Here is a 23409-nt window from a genome sequence, read left to right on the forward strand (position 1 = left end):
TTGTGCAATTAATTAGTTAATTAAGCCATAGTTTAAATATGTCATTTCGGTGATTAAAGACGAGTTTTAAGGGATACAATCATTGACTACAGGGGCAACTTTAAGATGGATAAATATCACTGAACATTTTTCATAAAGTGATTTATAATCATGTATTTTATTGGTCTACTGCTTCCTATCTCTCCCTATCATTGATTTGTTTTTCATCAATTTATTACATTTGTCCTGTTACATTTTCTTATTAATGCTTAATTTATTTATTTCTCAAAATCAATCAATCAGGGTGGTACACATGGGGATTCAACAGGAAATTCTCTCTGAATAAAAAATAAATAAATAAATGAGTTGAATGTAGGCGTGCAAGTCACACATCCCTGCAATGCTTGTTTCCACTCTCAGGAATCGATGTAGTCAAGCACTGCTGGAGTAATCCACTTTACCGCGGGTCATGACCTTTGCTCTGACCCCTCATTGAGCAGTCTTAGGTCCTGCTCCCCACAGACATCCCGATTGAAGTGTCGCCTGTGACTCTAATCACAGTCACGCTCACGGTAGAGCTCAGGTCTGTCTCGTGTGTAGCTCCTCAAAGACTGAAGCTACAATAAGAAATTAAGCCAATTCATTCATACCCTACCCCATTTATATATCTATACCTATTAGGGGTGGCAGAACAATATACAGAAATTGAATAAAGTTATCAAACAGCCTGCAGTGCATACATAATAGATTAAATATAGACTAATCCTTATTAAAGCTTCAAAAGTTCTTTAGGTCAAGAGCAGTGACTCATTTTCTCGGTTCCTTTTGTTCTTTGATTAACTTTACTGACAGACAGCATTACTGGCTGCTGTCCCTTTAAGAGCAGCCGCTGCTGACACGTGCCTCATTCTCTCATAACTCTTTACGTTCATTTAAGACTGCTCTTATGTTATGAGGATACTTTTTTGGCATAATTGTGTGTTATTGTTCGTTCAAGCGAAAGAGAACTATATTCTGGTGAGTGCGCAAGATCCTGGCGCGTTTCTGTGCGTCGTGTGTGTGTGTGTCACATAGAAAGGACATTCACAGGCAGCGCATTGTCTTTTGTCTTGTTGCGCTTGAATGGTTTAAAAGCCTTTGCATGAATACGAACGGGATCATATAATGTAAAGCTAGCCAAAGGATGACAAAAATTAACGGATGCTGCGTTAATTATTTTGTCGCGTTAAACTGGAATTTTTTTTTATCACATGCGTTAACTCGTTAACAGCCCTAATTTATATACGTATATATGTATTTTTTTTCTTTCCCAAACTTCAATTTGCACCCAGCACAGCTATACTCCAATAGTGCAATGGTGGGTTTTATTCTGACATATATACCATCGCAATTATACAATAGTTAGAAGAATGGCTAAATAAAAAGACTTATCAACTTTTAAAGAGAATCTTCAAATTGATTTTGTGGTTGACACAGGCTGTGAATCAAAGCAAACTGTACAATATTAAATTCATAATAATTTTGTTTATGCATTCAGTGTATGTTTCTCATATTCAGAAACCTAATATAAAAAAGCAGTAGGGGATGACAAGTGAATGTCTTTATAAGCAAGTAATTCTGTTAGTACGTATAAAAAAAAAGGATTCCGGAGTGAAACAACTGCCTTTATGAGGGAGTCACTAAATCTTTCATACTGAGTTGTTCAAAGACACTGATTCAGAATTGAAATGTCATTCTGCTGTACCTTCATTTTGAACTATTTTTGTTGGCAGAGCAAAAAACAACAACAAAGTAACTGGCAATGCTGAAGTTTAACGTGGTGTTTATATGATAAGCAATATCACTCGCAATCACTCTATTGGTCTGAATATCAGCAACGCTTGAGTGCTCATTTGTTTTTGCTTACATGACAATAATTTATTGAACTCGCATACGTTTATCATATTACATGGTGTTTTACAGAAGTTAATGATTCTTGACAATGCAAATAGCTTCTGGCAGCATTTGTAAGTAAAAATCAACATTTACTTTGTTTTCTTCATGTGAAAGTAGTGGTAGAATCGTGATTGAGGACTTGGACTACTAATGAAAAGTGGCATGTCGGGTAAGTGCGTCACAGGAAAGTGTAAAGTACCCGAGATCCCCCCTCATTACATTTGTGACATGATGAACAAGGCACATAGCCCCTACTTGAATGTACTGCACACCCAATCACTGTATTACAAGTCAAGACTAAATATAAAGCATCTCCAGTCAGAGTTTGCAGTCATTATTATGCAGCCTGAGAGATGCAGAGATAAAGACAGAGGCGAGACATGAGACGTGAGTAAATTGGCATGTTTAGTGGCACAGAGAGTAAAACTGTTTACCTCCGTTAAGCCAGCGGGCTGTCTAATTTTAATGACCAGGGCTTTGTAATCAGCTTTGCAAACCGGCATGCACCACGAGACACACACATGCAGTCACTGAACCCTGATAATCTCCTAAGAGTTTCACACAGCTCACCCACTTCCCCAACTTTGTTTTTTAGAATAGAAAAAATTATATAGAAATCCAGGATAGTGTCAGTGAATGAAGGGACTAATATGGCCACTGGACACTGATCAAATGGCATTTAAAGTGAGCAGTCATGTAAAAACGCAGTAACTTACCACAGCTGTGGCCGTGCCCACTCCTAATGACACCCAACTCATGATCAGGGTCAGTACGCCACACACCATAATACTGAAATGGACAAAAAGAGAGAAAGTGAAGGAATAACAGTTAGATGTGAGGTCAAAAATTCAACTATAAACTACCGTTCGAAAGTTTGAGCTCAGTAGGATTTGTGAAGGTTTTTGAAAGATTCTCACCAAAGAAATAATTTGGATTATTTTCACCAAGGCTGCATTTATTTGACCACAAATAGTAAAAACATTAATATAATATTGTGATTATTATGACAAATAACTGTTTGCTATTTGAATATGTTTTAAAAGTGTCATTTATGAATCTGTGAATTTTCAGCATCCTTTATCCAGTCTTCAGTGTCACGTGATCTTTCAGAGATCATTAGAATATTCTGATTTGGATTTCCTATTACTATCCATGATAAAACAGTTTTGCTGCTTAATATTTTGATGGTACAATTTTTGATGCATCGAAAGTTGAAAAGAACAACATTTATTTGAAACCGAAAACTTTTGCAACATTCTAAAATGTCTTTACTGTCACTTTATCAATTTTATGAATCCTTGTGCTGACTAACCATTGATAGATAAATTATTGAAAAAAATGATTGAAAAAATCTAGATAATGTAGATTTAACTAATCTAGCCCATAATAAGATCTCCAAAAGTCTGCGATAGAGCATTCTATTAAGAAGGGGGGGGGGGGGGGGGGGGGGTACAATGGTGTTTCATGTATTCAGAGTTGTTTACAGTGTTAAAGAGATGGATTCTCATGCTAATAATGGCCAAAGTTTGAAAAGTTATTTTGAACGAATAACAGAGAATTTCTGTGCTGAAAATCATACTTCCGGGTTGCAACACGTTTCGGCTGGTTTTTTTCTATCGTAGATCTAATGACGTAGACCAGAGTGGAACTCCTTATATGAGCATTGCTCTCGGAAAAGCGCGTTCACGCACACGTCGACCAGAGGAGAGAAAGACCGCGCTCATCGACGCGCTACTACCGGAAATCATCATCAGCAGCGCTAAATAGGAATGGTTGATGTCAAGAATGTCTCCAAAAAAGTGTGTTTTGGGATGTGAGGGAAAGTTTACCTTGTTCAGCTTCCCAAAGAACCCAGTGTTACTGGAACAGTGGATGCAGTTTGTATTTCCGGGACAGCAAAGGAGTGTGGCAAGTGCGGTTTTGTGTTCTGGTCATTTCAGTGACGAATGTTTTATTAACAAGGCCCAGGTCGTCGCTGGATTTGCAAACTGGTTGCCATTAAAACCTGGCGCGGTCCCAGTGATAAAACACCCCATTCATGTAAGTAGAACGGTATCAGATTTATTTCTTGTGCTGGAAATCCCCACTTGACTCTATAGCTCCGCCCACGCCCAGAATCAAGGACCTCGGCTTTTTCCGGATAGAATCGGAAAGCTGTAATTTTATTTTATAAATATGATGAAACTAAAGACTTTTTGGAGATATGAAGGACGCACTATTACTCTATAGGTACTCAAGATTAACATGAGATTGACTGAAACTAAGTATTTTACCCCCCCTTTAAATATAATGTATAATGCACATCTGATAAACATCTTTAAAGAGGAAAAAAAATCAGTGTTAGATCAGTGTTTCCTGCAAAATTCTACTATGATACTAATACTACTTAACTATAGTACTAAATGTATTAAAACACCATGTATTAAACAAATGTTTTGTGAATGTGTAAATGAATATGTAAACTTCCAATTAGTAAGTAAATCTGTTGATACTTCAAGTAGCTGCTCTCAGGTCACCATGATTTTGCCAAGACAGACTGGTTCCAGGATCAACATAATTTGTTGATCCTGGAACAACATTCCTGTAAAAAAAAATGTAGTCCTAATCCTACCCATAACTTCTCCCAAAAATCAGAGAGAAATGATGGCGAACAACACTGATGTTGAAGCACTAAACCTAAACCTAAGCCTAAACTTGACATCAATTGATTGGAATGTTGTTCCAATACCATAATGTTGATAATTTAGAATATTGCAAAAGGATCTGCCGAATGTGTATCTAACAGGAAACGTTTTAGTGATCAACTGCAGATGAGCATAAACCCTACGGTGTGCTATCATGATAAGATTCTCTAAGTCACTGAAGCATTCAGAAATCAACCTATAAAAGACTCCGTAAGTAAGTAACTTAATAAGCAAGTAGTACGAAGCGATTTAATGCATGAAGATGAGAACCAATGAGAAAGCGATCAAACATTTGTGCATGTGAGTGATCACGTGAGTAAACAGGAAGTCAAAAGCAGAAAGAGATGAATGGGGTAAACGGCTCCCTGGTGGCCATGGAAAATGGAGCCGACGTTTCCTCAAACAGCCTTTCTCGTCTGAAGATGGTCTTAAAAGCACCAATAAAGCGGATTGGAAGCACGTAGTAATTAGTTAAGGGCGAGCGCACGCTCACGTGGGCAGAGAGATCAATAAGCATTAGTGGGGTAAGTGGGGATGGATCTAAAGGAGCTTCCAATAAGAGAGAGAGAGAGAGAGAGAGAGAGAGAGAGAGGGAGAGGGAGAGAGAGGGAGAGAGAGAGAGAGAGAGAGAGAGAGAGAGAGAGAGAGAGAGAGAGAGAGAGAGAGAGAGAGAGAGAGAGAGAGAGAGAGAGAGGGCTAACTGGCGACTGGCTAACCACCGGACTCGATGCACTCAGAGTCTTTCCATAGAGGTCTGTTTATGTCAGAGGCAAAATTATTTTACTGTGCATCCGTTAGGGATTTAAGCCAGCAGAGATAAACAACTCTGCAACACTAAACAAACTATTTTAAATGAGAAAGGATTATATACATGCTGAAATACAGGTAATATGACATGCGACTCGCATACAAGTATATATTGCATCCCATCTCAATGTTGACATCAAATGGCTTTATGTTTTACAAAAAATGGTCATAGTTCAATCGCCGAAGCCAGCTGTCTAAACCATACATATTTAGAGCACACTTACACTGCGAACAGCCATCGAGACTGCTTTGCCAATCCCAGGCATGCTAAGAGACAGATGACCAAGTCCAAAATCAGAAGCAGCAGGAACGCTAACCATCTGAAAGAAAGCAAACAACGATGAGGGCGGAAAGAAATGTTCAAATACATGTTTTCTATTTTGAATAAGGCCCCTTCAATTTTATTTTGTACATTAATTGGAATTATTTAAAAATAAAAAACTGTGATGAAAACATAATGCACTTAATTATGCCCCTCTTATTCAAAATGGATTGCTGTGGACTGTAGGCCACTTATATACTTATGTTCAATTATATGGAAACAAACAACATACTGACTTACAAGCCATTTTTTATAATGTTTATTCAAAGTCTGCCATAATAAAAAATGTCTTAGAATTATCTTCAGTGCTTTTCTAAGAAAACATTCCTTATATGTGATTATTTCCATAGAATTTGATTAATTAAACTGTGTATCATCTCATTCGATTGCATAAAAAAAAAATCAATTGACAGCTTTAATTTTAATATTCATATTGTGTGATGTAAGTGTGTGGGAGCTTGCTGTCAGCAGGTCTCTAAGTTTGAATTTAAAAGTGGGTGTTTATGGCACTCACATTATCCCTCCGTTGTATGTTTCCCATCTATACGATTAATAATTGAAGAGACCAAATAGACATAAGAATTTCATGAGCTCCAGCCTATGTAAGAATGGACAATCTGCCAAACAGCACATGCTGAGAAGGTGCTCCTTCCGGTGATCACACTCATAAATGTCATATGAACTCATAACATTTTCTTATGTCGTATGAACTCATAACATTTCAATAAAAGATTTACAAAATGGCGTAATAAGTAGGTCACAGTTTTCTTACTAATGTCAGAGCCAACGAAAAAATAGAAACCACGTGTAATAATGTGCTGTACTTTCTGTGCTGCATTGATTCAAGGTCTACATGGTTTGGTGTGCTATTGGAATGCCTGGCAAACCACAATCCGATCAGTAATCCTACACCACGAGGACTCAAAAATGCTCACATATCTTGAGACAGAAGGAGAGGGAGGGAACGAGCGAAATATATGGAGACAGAGGTGTATGATGAATCAAGGAAGCGAGTCCAGAGGTTGGGCGATTAGATTTGCCCATGAGTAATGGAGGAAGAGAGGTTTGAGCGCTGCTGCTCAATAGCACAGTCCTTTAGCTGTTTGAAACACTAGCTACTTGTCAATACATGCACTGCGAGTTCATAACGCGCAGGTCTACAAATGGAAATGTAATCTTCTAGGAGGACATACAAATCAATTCAACAAGACTAACAGCTGCAAAAGCAACCTAGTACACATGAGATACAGTAGTAGTGCCACTAAAGATAAACAAGTAGGCCAGAGCTGGTACCTTTAAGGTTTTCCAACTGAAAACAGGTTGATTTTGGTAGGGTGAGGGGGGAGTAGGGCAGCATGTTTGAGGAGTTTGGGGTCATATGTTTGAGAAGTAGGGCCATCGTTTTTGAGGTGTAATGGACAAAGTTTTAGAAAAGGGGTCATATGTTTGAGGAGTAGGTCAGAAGTATGCAAAATTTGGTTACACGTTTGAGGAGTAAGGTCAGATGTTTGGAAAAAAGGGACATGTTTGAGAAGTAGAACCAGACGTTAGATAAATAGGGTCACACATTTTTTTTTGAGAAGGCCAGAAGTCTGAAAGTCAGAAGTTTGAGGAGAAGAGCTTGAAGTAAAAATAAAATAAAAAAATTGGGTCATGTGTTTGAGAAGGCCAGAAGTCTGAAAAATAGGGTCACATGTTTGAGGAGCAGGGCGAAAAGTTAAAAAAGAAAATAGGGTCACACGCTTGAGAAGGCCAGAGGTTTAAAAAATAGGGTCACATGTTTTGGGAGTAGAGCCAGAAGACAGGAAAAAAAGGGTCACATGTTTGAGGAGCAGGGAGAAATGTTTGAAAAATAGGTTCGGATGTTCGAGGAGCAGGGCCAGAAGTCTGAAAAATAGGGTAACGTTTGGGGAAGGCCAAAAGTTTGAAAATAGGGCACATGTTTGAGAAGCAGGATCAGAAGACTGAAAAATAGGGTCACATGTTTAAGAAGTAGGGTCAAAATGTTTGAAATATAGGGTCTCATGTTTGTGGAGTAATTCGTTTGAAAAAAAAAAAAGTACGTCTGAAAAATAGGGTCACATGTTTGAGGAGTAGAGCCAGAAGACTGAAAAATTGTACACGTTTAAGAAGTAGGGTCAGAAGTCTGAAAAATAGGGTCACTTGTTTCAGGAGTATAGCTATGAGTATTAAAGAGATGAAAATGAAAATGAAAATAACCCCATGATTTACTCACCCTCAAGCCATCCTAGGTGCATATGACTATCTTCTTTCAGACGAATACAATCGGAGATATGTTGAAAAAAATGTCCTGGCTCTTCCAAGCTTTATAATGGCAGTGAGATTTTGAAGCCCAAAAAAGTGCATCCATCCATCATAAACGTACACAACACGGCTCCAGGGGCGTTAATAAAGGCCTTCTGAAGTGAGGCAGTGCGTTTGTGTAAGAAAAATATCCATATTTAAAACGTTATAAACTAAAAAACTAGCTTCCCACGGACGGTTTTTAATAAAAAAGCAACATTGAGCAAAAAGCAAAATCATGTTTTTGCCAAAGATTACAACCAGATGATCAAAACATAGATGGAGTAGATCAAGTCCATCAACACCTCCACAGCTCGCACAGTCCTATACTTCGTCCTGGGTTGACATTTCATTCTGAAACGTTATAGTTTTGTAACAGTGTACTGGTAGTTTAATGATGATTGTGTTGTTTTATATTTGTATCTGCTTAGTGCTTACATATGCGAAGAAGGAGAAACAAGCGATAGCATGTGTTTTTATCAGGAGATTCAGTACTCTTTGAGAAGATGTGTAATAGCGCCCCCTACCGTATAACGGTGAAAACACAGAAAGACGGAAAAAGTATTCTCTCATAAATGACAAAATATTCCGTCACTTGCAGGAAAAGAGTTAAAAAACAAGAAGAAAACAATCAGAATATTGTACCTGGTGGGGAGTGCCCAATATTAACATGAAACCTAAGCCATATTGTTATACAGTGCTACAGAGGCCCTTCATAATGCAGAGGGCAACTGCCCATAGTTAGCAATGGCCCTATAGTATGCAGTGTTTAATAAACAACTCTTATACCAAATTCTGCTGAGGTGAAATTTAGTGCAGACCCATATCGTTTGTGATATATATCGTATTGTATCGTGACTTTGTTGCCGGATACACAGCCCTATTTGAGAGGGCTAGTAGTTTGAAAAATAGGGTCACTTGACAAGCAAGGGCATCTACATTCAGACAAATTTCTGACCCACATCTACACCAGCAGTCTCAAGAGTAAATAGAGCCAACCTGTCTTTAAACTCTGATGAAACATAGGACATGATGTTGTAAAACATTTCAAGTGCACGTGGTGAAGTAAATAAGCCAACCTTACCCCACCAGCTCAAAGCAGCTCACCTATAGTACTCTATGAATGCAGTTTGGTCTGCGATGGCTGCCAAATCCACTTGCACCTTCCTTGTGTCTGGCATGGCTGTCAGCTGCTGGATAATGTTGTCGGCCATCTGCTGCATGAAGCGCAAGGTTTGGGTGTAGTCTCCCCGTGGAGAAAATATCTCATCCAACCGATCCAGATGCTCCTTCAGCCCGACCTGGATACTACCCAATGAGTTTCCCACCTGAGAGCAGAGACAAAGACAATTGCTGATCACTATTAGCAGGCTAAGGGTGCAGAGCTGGCACAGAGATGAATGGCCGTTTCCAATGAATTCTCTATGGAAGTGGGAGGCATGCACGGGTGATCATGGGATTGCTAAAGAAGCAAAGTGGCGAGAGTGACAAAAAATTTTTTTACGATTTTTTTGTTTCTTTAAGTATCATAGATGTTTGAAAGAATGTTGCGGTCCACACATACTTGACAAACTGACTTTTTCAAATGTAACATCCCCCAAGTGAGTGGGATATCTCATTGGCAGGTATTGTGTTAGTTTCTCCCAAGCCAGTGGATAAGCTAAACATTTTTGAAAGATGAGTTTTGGACAAAGTGAGGGGTCTTATCCTCCTATTTTGAGGACAGAGAATTAAAAATAAGTCTAGACGGGACAGAAAGAAGCTAGTTTGGAAGAAACAGTACAAGACAGCAAAATGCAGCCATCAATCACAATTAGATTCAGCTATAGCTCTAAAAATGGAAATATTTATGGAAATTTTATGACTCGTGGCCACATTAGCAAAATGTAGCGTGCAAAAAGGTCCATTGTCTATAATATAGGGATGTACAGTAACTCACTTCTCTTAGCCAACACATCAAATTTGTGTGACTTTTGTGAAATTTGTGAATCATTCTGTGTGGGGAAATATTTCAGCCTATTGAAATGTCATTTCACCCATGAAAATTCACAAAATAAAGGTAACTGAAGACACCTTAAGAAAGTTCGTTGTAACTTATTAATGGAAAAGATTAAAGAAGAGTCCAAGCTAAACAACTTTTATTGGATAACATTTACATTAAAAGTGTAAAATTGTTATAAACTATGATTGAACTATGATGATTATGTTGAACAATGTGTGAAGGTCCTCACAATAAAGCACCCACACTAAATTGAGACTGTCCCAGAGCTGCGTCCTTTCCATCCAACTATACGGCTCTGAATGTTGGAGACTGACAGAGAACGATTTTACCAGATTGCCAACCTTCCACAAAAAGAACCTCTGGAGAATTCTGCTAATCTTTTGGCCCAAAACCATCTCTAACCAACAAATACTCGCCCGGGTACAAGCAATAAATGATGGAAACCATCCCCATGAGAAGGCGATGGAGATGGATTGGACTAGTCATCAGGAGGGAACAAGAAGACATCACCAGGATTGCCCTCTTCGCCAGGGTGAAAAAAAAGAGTGGAAGACCCAAGAACACCTGGTGTCGAACAGTGGAAGCAGAACCGAAAGCCCTAAACCACACCTGGGGCACCATCCAGAAACTGGCCCAAAACCCTGTCTGTCTGTGGCAAACCTTTGATGCTGCCCAACATGCCACTGGGCATAAAGGACCCTGAAGAAGCTGAAGATGATATATGGCAGGAACAGGAAGTAAGCTGATGTTTTGGCTGACAGTCCACTGTTAATATTAAGGTGGGTTTCACAAGTGCTAGGCTCAAAACTTGTTCAGAAAGAAACAAACAAGTTTGAAGTCAGCTTCTTCAGTCCCAAATAACTGTTTCTGATAGATTCACTGAACCTGGAGGAGAATCAATTATACTTTCAGAAGGCTTTTGTCATATTACTGCTATTCGACTGCCTGCCATTGTTTCATTGTCATAACCTAGGTGCAGAGTTATGACAATGAAACATTCTGCACTTATTGCTTTGAACAATACACCCTTTGTTGTTGGCCCAAATTTACGGAGACCCATCCATGTATCGGCCTGTGAAAACTGAATGGTGCACAACCCTGAGGGGAGGTGTAAAACTCAGTTTCATCCCAAACAATCAAACCAATTGTGGAAGAAAGCAGTGCATGTTTTTCTGTTCAACCTTTTATAGGAGACTGCTACGACATTATTTGCATTAGCTGCCACTTTCCTGCTCACCACACTATAAGTGTGCCATAAAAAATCTTGAGGTCCTAAAACCGAGTCATTTCATAAGTCAAACATCTTATTTTAACCAGAATAAGCTACACTAGACTGTCTAAATGGCACATTGTCTGTATCCATAGTTTGTTATTATCAAATCATTAATAATGGATCAGTACATCAGTGAGTGTTTGCATGCTAAAAAGTCTTGAGTCTGTCCATTTGTCCTCTTCTTTCCCTCTTTTTAAAAGGACCATTTGTGGTAAATCTTAGTCTTGGCAATAATTCCTCATTCTGCTCATAATGCAATATGTAGCTCTTTTGAATAATAGCTCTATAACTCATAATTTCGAGATGGTGGAGGCGTAATTAAGATTGGTAAAGATTAAGATTCATAAGAGCAACATTCATGCATTAGAGTCAGTGCCCTTGTGGAAGGTGTGGACACTGCATGAAATAAAGTTAGAAGCATGCAAAATGGCAATCGCTACACCCATTTACTCACGGTTGCAACAGCTATTTTCTGGCACGCAACCACTGGCAGAAGCCATTAAAAAAGCTTGGCAGGTCTGAAAACTCCCACCTCACTTTTCAGCATTCATGAATTCAGTTGTGCAATCATGCTTGGCCTTCAGCCTGGTCCTCTTTGCATTTTAATATTAAAAGAGACGTTCACTAAAACTGAAATTGGATTTAAGCCATTTTAGTGAAGCCAAGGGCTGTTTGTTGTTCTCACATTCTGAATGTTGTTTTAGTTACAGCAAACACTGACAAGTCTGTTCTAGACAGCTCATTTAGATATGACCGCCCAACCGTGAAGCAATGCATTATAAGCGAGTGAGCCAAAGATACACTAGAAGAGAGAGAGTGAGTGACAGCAGGAAGTAGAGGAACAGAGGATGCCACCACAGGTAATGAACATCAGGGCTGTGTGAGGAGAACTGTTCTGCCAGCCAAATGCTCCATTTACCAGACTCAACCTGCCATATGTTGAATTGCACAGCCCTCACATCTGAGACATGCTGCTGGAAACACTGTTTGTGGGTCGTTTTAAATAGCATTGCGGTGAATTACAAAGAACCGCCCTATGCGCAGTGCATTATCGGCATTGATAACACAGTGACGTTTTTAATGGGAAAGCAAAGAACTTCTAATCCTGTCACTTCCCTTATGAAAAAGAGTGTTCTATTAATATTCTTCTTTTAAACTAAAAATAAGAAAGTATACTTTCAGTCTACATTTGATATACTTCTCAGAAATTGGGCAAGTTAAAATTACACTTAAGTGTACTTGACTCATACTGAGAGAAAAGTCCAAGTATATTTGGCCTGTACTTGTACTCAATATTTTGATCGAGATATACTTAAAAGTATAATTAAGTATTCAAAGTATACTTGGCTTGAAGTTGTGTTAACTCTTTTGACCGAGTAGCCTATTGAATATATAAGGGAAGATCTTTAAATTGAAAAAATTTGCAATACAATCACATTGATGCTTACACTAGCTATGTTTCCATCCACTTATTTTTATGCACATTTTGGGATATTAAAAAAAAAAAAAAAAAAACTCTTGCTGGAAAAATTCTGCATTAAAACCGTATTAGCTGAACTGAGGCAGATAAATGTTTTATCCGATAATAAGACATGCGCATATCTACAACGATGGAAACACATTGACTGATTAAATCCTTCGATGCGCAACAAGAAAACTCACGTGATTTTTGCCTCAACAGTGGATGTGATTGGATCGCAGCATCGCAGCATCACAGCATCACAAATGTTGGTTTGATCGTTCTGAAATGCCTGAGCCAGAGTCTGTCATCAGAATGATGTGGTATAATGACATCCCAGAAGCGTCTTACATGATTGCGTTCACAAACAGCAGGCATCTGAACGTGAGATAACATAACATGACAGAGTTTGTTGCACTTTGAGATGCAAGCCATTTGTGATGTAGGAAAAAAGAGCCACAGTTTCTTCCCCAATTGCAGCATCTTCCATTTTTATTACAGATATGTTGGACCAATTTCCCAGAAAGTGACGATTTTGTTCTCTTAATCACATGGGATGGAAACAGTGCTTTAATCGCAACCGTTTTATGCGATATTCCAATTTCTAATTTTAAGTTAATTTCTCTGTTCTCAACATAGCCAGTAACTTCTTTTTGTTGCTTATCCTCGTCGGAAAATTGAGCTACCCGTGTTCAAATAATGAAAAATAAATGAAATGGTGGTCTGTGATAGTCTGCATAGTTTAATGCAGATGAACAGATAATCCCAGTCTTCTCTCAGTGCTTACGACTTTCTCTTGCGGATGAATACACACACCAGATGGATGTGTTTGCATCTGGAGAGGTTTCTAGAATCAACAACTCAAACTTCTCAAAACACTGAAAGTCAAAATGGGGACGGACACTTTATGACTACAGCTCTGTGGCAGAAGTGACGCCTGCGGCAGTGTGTATATATACGCGCGCATGGGTGTGTGTGTGGGTGACACTCATCACATGATATTCCAGCAGCAGCAAAAAGCCCCTGAGGCTCCGGCTCTTAGTTTTTTAGCATTCAGCATATCAAATGGCAAAATTCAGATTTCATTGTAATCACAAATGTTCCTCAGGCTATTCCAATGAAATGAGACATGACGAGTGACAGGTGAAGGAAGTGAAACTCTTACCAGACTGCCAATGCCACCCAGTGTGTGATTGGCATTATAAATTGAGTAAGTCAACTGGTAAACTCCATCGTTGGTTTCGCTGTTTCCATAGAAACCCACGCCCACCGCTGAACTGTGAGGAAAACAAATCAAGGCAAAACAACAGTTTGTGTTACAAATACAGTTTTCATTATCAATACAATTCTCTCATGTTGCTGAGACATTTCAAGGTACCGGTAAAGTTTTTTTTTACCACTACAAAGATGAGGAATCAAATTATCCATCTTATGAGAAAAAAGACTTTAGTGCAGCAGCTTCCTCAAAGAATCCTGCTCAGTTCAAAAATATCATTTTATTTGGACTAAACTACACAAACAGCGACCGCACACAACTTACAAGCACCAGATAGATGAAACAAGACTGATACAATCGTTCATAAACACCAGAATAACTAATGATAAGAGTAACATGGTAAAGTCTCACCAACTGATTTAGTAAAAGTTGTTAGATTATTTGTTATATTTTCATGACCATAAAGCACATTCATTCTTATTTTCTGATTTAAATTATTCTCAATGGTGGTTCAATAATTTCCCTCAATATCATAGTAAAATCATAGTTTTTTTAATAGAAGTACAACCAACACAACCATAATATATGAATAAATAATTTTTTTTTTGTGTGTGTGTGTGTGTTACAGATATGTAAATGAGACGATTTACATTACTGTTATTCAATTTTCTTAAGGTCAAAGAAACGCTATCGTACAAATGTGTGAGGTCGATACATATTCCTGTGATGCAATGCTGAATTTTCAGCATCTTTACTCCAGTCTTCAGTGTCACATGATCCTTCAGAATTCATTCATATACGATGATTTGATGCTCAAGAAATGTTTCCGATTATTATAAGTGTTGAGAACAGTTGTGCTGCTCAATATTTTTGTAGAAAACGTGATCAAATACATTTCAGGATTATTTGATGAATAGAAAGTTCAAACGAACAGCATTTATTTGAAATAGACTTTTTAAATAACATTATAAATGTATTTACGGTCACTTTTGATCACATTCTTGCTGAATAAAAATACTAATTTCTTTCCATAAAAAAGTGTTTTTGAGAGATTCACCGGTCTTATCACTTGTTAACTTATATTGAAGGACCCTTGTTTCACAGAGTAGACAATTCCCAGGTCCAAGTTGCCCAAACAACATCTGACACCAGCTGCTACCGCAATAAACAGTGCACTCATCAGTTCCAGTTTGACTTAAAAATTCATCATTTTGACTCAATTGGTCTCGAGGTGGCTTCTAATGTGAAATCGGAGTAAATATTTCAACGCAGCCTCCAGAATTGTGCTCTAATTAGACTGCTGTGCTCAGAAACCAGTTTGCTCTCTTCTCCAGACAGCATCAGATCAGCTTCATTAAGCAACCTCATCAGAAGCATGTGTGCAGACTGTCAAGCTCTGGGATCGCTCAGTCCATCTCAGCAAAGCATCTAAAACCCCCATTCCTGATGTTAGAGACACAGTCCACTTCACACGTGATATTTCTCCGGCGTTTTTGAGAACATCTCCATGTCTATATCTCATTTTCTTTGAAGTCTTCATCAGAGAGGCTATTTTTCAGACTGCCAAAAGCAAAAACACTGTATTTGGCTCTGACTGTTACATTGGTAAGATTAAATGGATGTTTCAGCTATCTGTCCATCCATCCATCCATCCATCCATCCATCCATCCATCCATCCGTCCATGTATCCATCAGTGCATCTATCTGTCTTGGTCCGTCCGTCCGTCCATCCATCCATCCATCCATCCATCCATCCATCAGCTCATACCCCCCATCTATCTGTCCTTCTGCCTATTCGTCTATCTGTCCATCCCTCCATCCATTTGTCAATCCATCCATCCATGTATCCATCTGTTTATCTGTCCATCTATCAATCCATCCGTCCATGTATCCATCCATGCATCTATCTGCCTTGTCTATTTCTCCGTCCATTCACCCATACATCCATACATCAATCTATCAATCCATCCACCCTTCCATCCTTTTTCTTCAGTATCCCTCAGTATCCTGTCACGAAACAACCGCAAGTTGTCACATTAATAATAGTCACATATACATCTATCATCTATCCGTCCATCCATCTCTCTGTCTATCCATCCATCCATCTATCCATCCATCCATCAATCTATCCATGCATCTATCTGCCTTGTCTATCTCTCAGTCCATCCATCCATCCATCCATCCATCCATGTATCAATCCATGCATCTATCCATGCATCTATCTGCCTTGTCTATCTCTCAGTCCATCCATCCATCCATCCATCCATGTATCAATCCATGCATCTATCCATGCATCTATCCATGCATCTATCTGCCTTGTCTATCTCTCAGTCCATTCACGAATCCTGTCACGAAACAACCGCAAGTTGTCACATTAATAATAAAGTCACATATACATCTATCTATTCATCTATCCGTCCATCCATCCATTTATCAGCTCTAGCATCACTCTAGGAAACAGCCAAGATGCACCATTTTTTCCCTACTTTTCTTTTCTAGTTAATTTGTTTTATAAAACTAATACTGAAGATGAAGATTAGAAAACCTAAATAGGCTAAATTAGAACATTTTCAGTAGATTCATTTGTCTTAATTTTTATTGTTATTTTTTTTTAAATAAGTGTATAAGTGCTCCTAAGAAAAAAATAACTTTTTATTTTAGAACCAATAACTTGCCCCAGAATGAATCTGCTGACCTTTTTAGCGCACGTTCTATGCTTATTTTCAAGAAAAATGTAATTTCTATGCCAGCACTAATGGTATTCATGCGGCATGATTTAATAATCATTCTGTTTTTTTACCTCTAGTATTTTCCTTTGTCCATGCCATTATTGCCATTACTGACTGACTAAAACTTAAAAATGAGACAAAACAAACTGGTCGACAAAGGACATTGTTACCCACGAATCCAGTTTCAGCTGAAAAGCGTGAATTAGCATGCTGTGCAATGCGCACAATTAAAATAAAGGCTCTACTGCACAAAGAAGTAATCCTACAGTTAAAACATATATAATACATGATACCAGAACATGGTACCAATAGTAAATGGCATAAATATTTGTAGCATTTTAAAAAAAAACATTCACCTCAAAGCATCTCATGGGGCTGATTGGACTCTTTTGTCTTTGACACCACTGTTCTAACCAACACACTGTACCGTGTTCATCCACAAACACACACATGAACACCCACATAAAAACACCTTCAATGCAAATATAAGAAACCCACTGTAAGAAATCCAGACTGAGCAGATAGCATACACTGTCCTGCTAAAGTAACTCCTCAACAGGGTGTGTGTGTGCGTGTGCGTGTGTGTGTGTGTGTGTGTGTGTGTGTGTGTGTGTGTGTGTGTGTGTGTGTGTGTGTTTGTGTGCGCAGGTGGTCTGAGCGAGAATCCTGTCTCTGATTTCCCCTAAGCATGAAGGATTCCAGGCTCTTTCCTTATATCATTACTACAACTCCCTCAGGCCAGCAGCATTTCTGCTCCCATTAGCGATTGAGTGCGCTAGCCTGGCTTTCACCCTCAAGCTGCAGAAATAACTGCTCATCTGTATACATCTCACCTACAGCCTGCATTTCTCCATTGATTGAAGTGCCAAAAGCAAATAAGGTGCAAATTTGAAATAAATGATTGGACGCAGTGAATGATTAAACATGTGAAAGTGCAAAGATTTAAATAGTTCTTAAAGAAGTGGATCATACAAACACTGCCTGTGGTGTTTTTAAAATTGTTCATAGGGATTGGTTCACCCTAAAATTAAAATGGCCCTATAATGCCCTTTTCACAAGATGTAAAATAAGTCTCTGATGTCCCCAGAATGTGTATGTGAAGTTTTAGCTCAAAATACTCCACAGATATATATATATATATATATTATATATATATATATATATATAATATATATATATATATATATATATCAAATATTATAAAAGATACGAATTATGTTTTGTCCTATTAACAAAATACAATATACTAGCTAGGCCTATAATATTAATAGTTTTTTAAAAGTTAAAATTATACTTTATCCATTTGTTTTGTTGTGCCAAATGATTACAAATATAAATTTAACAAAGCTTAAATTTTTTTAAAACAAAGCTTGAGTGTTTGAACATTTGAATATATATTTTCCATTAAATCGTTAAAAAAAGTTTTTTGACTCATGCTAGCAAATAAAATAAATCTTATAAAAGTTATTAAAACTTATAAAAGTTTTCTTAAGAACATAATTCTTTTGAATAATAAATAAATAAACAATTCTGAATTGAACTTATTAAAAATAATATTATTCTTTCTTTCTTATTATAACTTTTAATAAATAAATCTCTATTTTTAATAAAGTAAATTTTTTTTTAAATAAAATGATAAAAGTTATGCAGGCACACATTTAACACATTTAACAATAATTGTTAAGTGACAAATAAATAAAATAAATCAAAACTCCATGCGTTAATCCTGAGGCGCCTTTCGTCAGACACTCGTAAAGAAAAACTTCCATGTCTTCTTTGAACTAGAAACGAAACATGAAAGGCTCTTTTATTCAATTTGTCCCATCTTTACTGTTTCAAAATATTGCTAACAAAAAGGGCGCCTCAGGATTAACGCTTGAGTTTTTATTTATTTTATTTATTTGTCACTTGACAATTATTGTTAAATGTGTGCCTGCATAACTTTTATAATATTTATTTTCTTTGGTTTGATTTTGTTTTATATATATATTTTTTTTAGTTCGATTTTGTATTTTTTATTTAATTACTAATATTTGTAATCATTTGAAACAACAAAACAAATGGATAAAGTATCATTTTAACTTTTAAAAAACTATTAATATTATAGGCCTAGCTAATATATTGTATTTTGTTAATAGGACAAAACATAATTTGTATATTTTATAATATTTGATATATATATATATATATATATATATATATATATATCTTTTCCATTAAACCGTTAAAAAAAATTCTTTAAAATAACGCCTTGCTCCGCCCACTTCCGGCATCAGAGTGTTAGGCTGGCGCTGTTGTCCTCACACTGCTATGACGTATGGTTCTGCGGTTCTGCAGTTGGTTAGTATTGAGTAAAAGCGCAGTTTTTTTAGTGCGCCCCCTTTAAATGCAAATGAGCTGCTGCTCCCAGCACAGAGGGCGGAGCTTCGAGAGCTTCTGTGCGTGTTAGCAGCTCCGATTAACCTCACACAGACACGCACTGAAAATTTTGAAAACTTTTAGCTTTTTATGTTCAAACCGGAGTCGGACAAAGATGGAGAGACTCAAGAAGCGACGTAGAATGCAACAGGACATTTTTGAATGGTTAGTTGATGAATTTATGTAGTAGCTGATGTGGCGTTAACTATCTTCTAGTCATTGATTCGCATATTCTGTCACGATAATCTATAAATCATGTCCCCGGGAGTGGGGTCTATGTACATTTTAAGGTTAGTGATGTCACTAACCCATGAAGAAGCTCATTGTACTCCCTACCATCTGTTTGTTGTAGTCCTTAAAAAGCGATTTCTGTAAAAGAAAATATCTCCCTTTGCTTTGAACTTTGAGCGTCGTAACTTTGCCGATGTTCTTTATGCTCAAACAGCAACATTACACACTAACTAAAGTTAGAAAAGTGAAATCATAATCAACCAGCCCTTTATGTCATCATTCACTCACCCTGGTGTTGTTCTAATGGCCTTTATCTTTTTCAGACCACAAAAGGAGAAGTCCCGCTCACGCTCATACATATAATGGCAGTAAGTAGCGACCAGCATCAAGCTTTAAAAAAAGATGCAAATGTATCACAGAATGGTCTAATGTCATACTGTATATTATATGTGTGGGGGTATAAGACGGGGTATAGTGAAAAACAAACAAATGAAAATCCTGACCTTGGCCAATGGTCTTCTGTGCACAGAATGAGTGTTAGCACAAACTGTTGTAGTATGGAAAGATCTGCATAGATATCCTTCAAATTTTCTTCTTTTTGTATCCAATAGATACAAATGAATGACAGTGAGGACTGATATCACAGCTAGAGACCGGTTATCCTCCTCTAAGCCGTCCATTGCTTCAGTAAACACTTACATGCTCCCGCTGAGCATTGATAGAGCGATGAAAGGATAAAGTGTCGTTTAAACGCCTAATATGGCCAAACGTGCAAATGAGAGACACGCTATCTCTATAAGCTGCAGCATCAAATGCTGTTCAGAAGCTGGATCAGAATTAGAGGGTCAGTTTCCTGAATCTTCACCCATCAGCCATCTCTGCAGGGCTTTAATGGGGTCAGCGCTGTCATTAGACCGCAGGGCACGGCTAACTGAAAAGAACATTCGTTTATGATTAGCAAAAATTGAGATGAACTGAAAAACTGGAGAATGGAGTGAAAGGGGCTAATGTTTTTCAGTAAATGCGAAGGCAAAGTGGCTAAAGGAGAGAACTGGCTTCTGATACACAGTACACGACAATGGTTTTCCCTACATCCAAGTGTTTTAGAAGGAACGGAACCACTGAAAATAAAAACTATCCCTGTTCCGTTTAAAAATGGTAATATAATGGAATTAAAGAGCGCCTTAGAGCTGATGGGATAATCCAATAAGGACGACCACGGGCTACCCGACAAAACATAAATGAGATAAACAGCCACATTATTGAGTTACGGTCTTAGTATAACAGTGTCTTAGCTTAAGAAGCTTAAGCACATCCCCACTACAGCGCACATGCACCTTCACGCAGGGTCGCAACCACCATATGTGACCCTGGACCACAAAACCAGTCACATGGGTCAATTTTTTACATTTGAGATTCATACGCCATATGCAAGCTGAATAAATAAGCTTCCGATTGATTTATGGTTTGTTAGGGTAGGACAATATTTGAAAATCTGGAATCTGAGTGTGCAAAACAATCGAAACATTGAGAAAATCGCCATTAAAGTTGTCCATTTATGTTCGCAATTGTTCTGCATTCTCTCACAAAAAAATAAATGTTTTATATATTTACGGAAGGAAATTTACTAAATATCTCCATGGAACATGATCTTTACTTTTTTGGCATAAAAGAAAAATCAATAATTTTGACCCATACAATGTATTGTTGGCTATTGCTACAAATATACCCGTGTGACTTAAGACAGGTTTTGTGATTCAGGCAGGGTCACATAAACATTTAGAAATGTAATGTATGTGTCCCAAAATTCACATAAGTGGTCAACTGGTATGGATTTACTTAAGGCATATCTCACCCAAAAATGAAATTCACCTTCTGAAGCTAGAAATTTGGTCTTAAGAATAGACACAAATTCCTTTTTTTCAGGTCATCCGAAAATGACCACAGAAGTAACACAAGCACAAGTGATGTCTGTGATAGAGAGGAAACAGTAAGAGGAAGGTGAGGTCATGTAGTAATTATATATGTAGAATGAGGAAACCGAGCTTGCAACTTGACGCCTTCACTAAACCCTTACTCAAGATAATTATATACAATAAGAAAGATAATACTGAATAAACAATCACACTGAAAACCTTTTTGAGTTTAAAAACACGATACATGTTTTTAAGTTAAGAACTCTTTTAAAATGAGCGCCACGATTTTAGAACACTGTCGCTGTGTCCGAATATATATATATATATATAAAATACACTTTAGTGTACACTTCAGTGTGACCGTATATGTATCTATCAGACATCGGCTAAAGCCACAAAACTCCAATTTGGATTTTATATAGGTCTTTAAAAGAGCCAATTATTAATGTTAGAGTGTGTTAGAAAGCATGCAATAGTAAAAGGTTAAGTCAGACTTTATGCTAAGCAGATCACGCAGCAGCACTTAACATGACAATGGCCCCCGTGTCTAGATCTGGAATGTTAACTCAATCCAGACCCAAACTTTCATGACTGTCACAAGTTTAAGATGAACACTCTGCCAATTCAATTTAGCACTTAAGCAAAAGCATTTGTTCTCTTTTATTGACATAATGTGAACGCAAACATTGTTAGCAGTGTGCTAACTCTCCAACGTTATAGAGGTTTGAGCCTCCGGGAAGATTGATTTATAGGTTCTCTTGAGGGTAGGAACTAAGCTTTAGGATATAATTCACGTACATATCCTACCAGAGGAGAATGTCACTCTCTGGATCCTGAAACTGTTCAATATCTCACTGTTAACGTGATATCTTACAGTCTTTGCGCATAAGAGATCCTGACGTGTTTTGCACTCGTGTTTATTCTAATGACAAGCACTGGACGTCATGAATCATGTGACACGTGTGTTCTGGTTAGCAGAGAATGAATTTACCGACATATCCGGCTCAAAGAGAGCAGAGGTGAAGGAGGATTAATTTGCACACAATTAGAATTGAGTTTCCATCTTAATTCCTACCATTCGGAGCTGAATGCAGTGGTTCATGCTCTGATTTGCACCGCCGTTTGGGAGAACAAGGAACTGTGCGCAAGGTCACAGCACACAAGCTTAAATCCTAAAAATATCTCTTCCACAGCTAACATCTCACCCATGAACCTGTCGCATAACATATCCAATCCAAATGCAGCATTATCCATGGTAAAATACTGCTGATGTCCTAGATGAAACGCCATAGGTTAACCCTTAAACGCTTGGGTCTTTATCGACCTGGGACATCATTCACAACCCTCCCCCTCATAATTTTTTTTAAAGTTAGACATCAACCTTCTTGCATTCCTCAACCTATTTATTGTAAACAATATAACAAAACATTTTTTATAAAAGCTTTTCTAATAATTCATTTAAGGTCCACTATGTAGGATTTTTGCAGTAAAATATCCAAAAACCACTAGGCCAGTGTTATATATTTTGTTTAGTTGATTACTTACAATATCCCAAATGTTTCCAACTATTTGTAAATCGTGAGAAAATTGCAATTTTAACCAAGGAACCGGGACGTGTGAGCGGGTGTGAGGGAGTCGCCAGTCAATGGCGTCATATCCGCGTTACCCTCGGTTTCCGCTCGTACTGCCATAGTAACCATGGAGACAGACGTGGACAACTGGGTTACGCCAAGCGGCACGCTCACGCTGTTGTTGTTTTGTTAAAAAAATTTAGACCCTGGCAAGCAGACTTTGGGAAAAAAGGAGAACTAAGCGTGACGTTTTCGAGATGCCGCTCCACGTCCGTGACTAACTTCGACTTGACAGAGACGCAGCTCTTGCATGTGCTTTATCAGACGGATTAGTTTTATGTACATTTGCTCACCTATGTTATATAGTTCAACATGATGAAATGTTAGAATATGATCTGTATGTTATTCTAATGTTGATCTAGCTTACTGCTGCCATCGACTGACTAATGCTTACTACCAAGTGCCGCTACATGAGGACATTTCCTCCTTCATGAGGATTTCCTCCACCCAAGGGACTGGACTTTGAGTTGTTGCCTTACTACAAACTGAGAAAAACCCTTAGC

At 37.9% G+C, this 23409-nt stretch overlaps 1 protein-coding gene across 2 annotated transcripts in view; it reads right to left on the reverse strand.

The window, feature by feature from the left end:
• ttyh2l (tweety homolog 2, like) overlaps window positions 1–23409 on the reverse strand; it is a 47650-nt gene that overhangs the window by 19134 nt on the left and 5107 nt on the right. For both annotated transcript variants that reach the window (XM_079611151.1, XM_079611152.1), the window contains exons 3-6: window positions 13931–14042; window positions 9139–9359; window positions 5630–5725; window positions 2631–2703 (exon numbers count right to left, since the gene is read on the reverse strand). In XM_079611151.1, coding sequence (XP_079467277.1) covers window positions 2631–2703; window positions 5630–5725; window positions 9139–9359; window positions 13931–14042 — 502 coding nt within the window. The remainder of the gene's footprint in view (window positions 1–2630; window positions 2704–5629; window positions 5726–9138; window positions 9360–13930; window positions 14043–23409) is intronic.

The sequence above is a fragment of the Phoxinus phoxinus genome (assembly GCF_949152265.1).
Source record: "Phoxinus phoxinus genome assembly, chromosome: 1".
Lineage (NCBI taxonomy): Eukaryota > Metazoa > Chordata > Actinopteri > Cypriniformes > Leuciscidae > Phoxinus > Phoxinus phoxinus.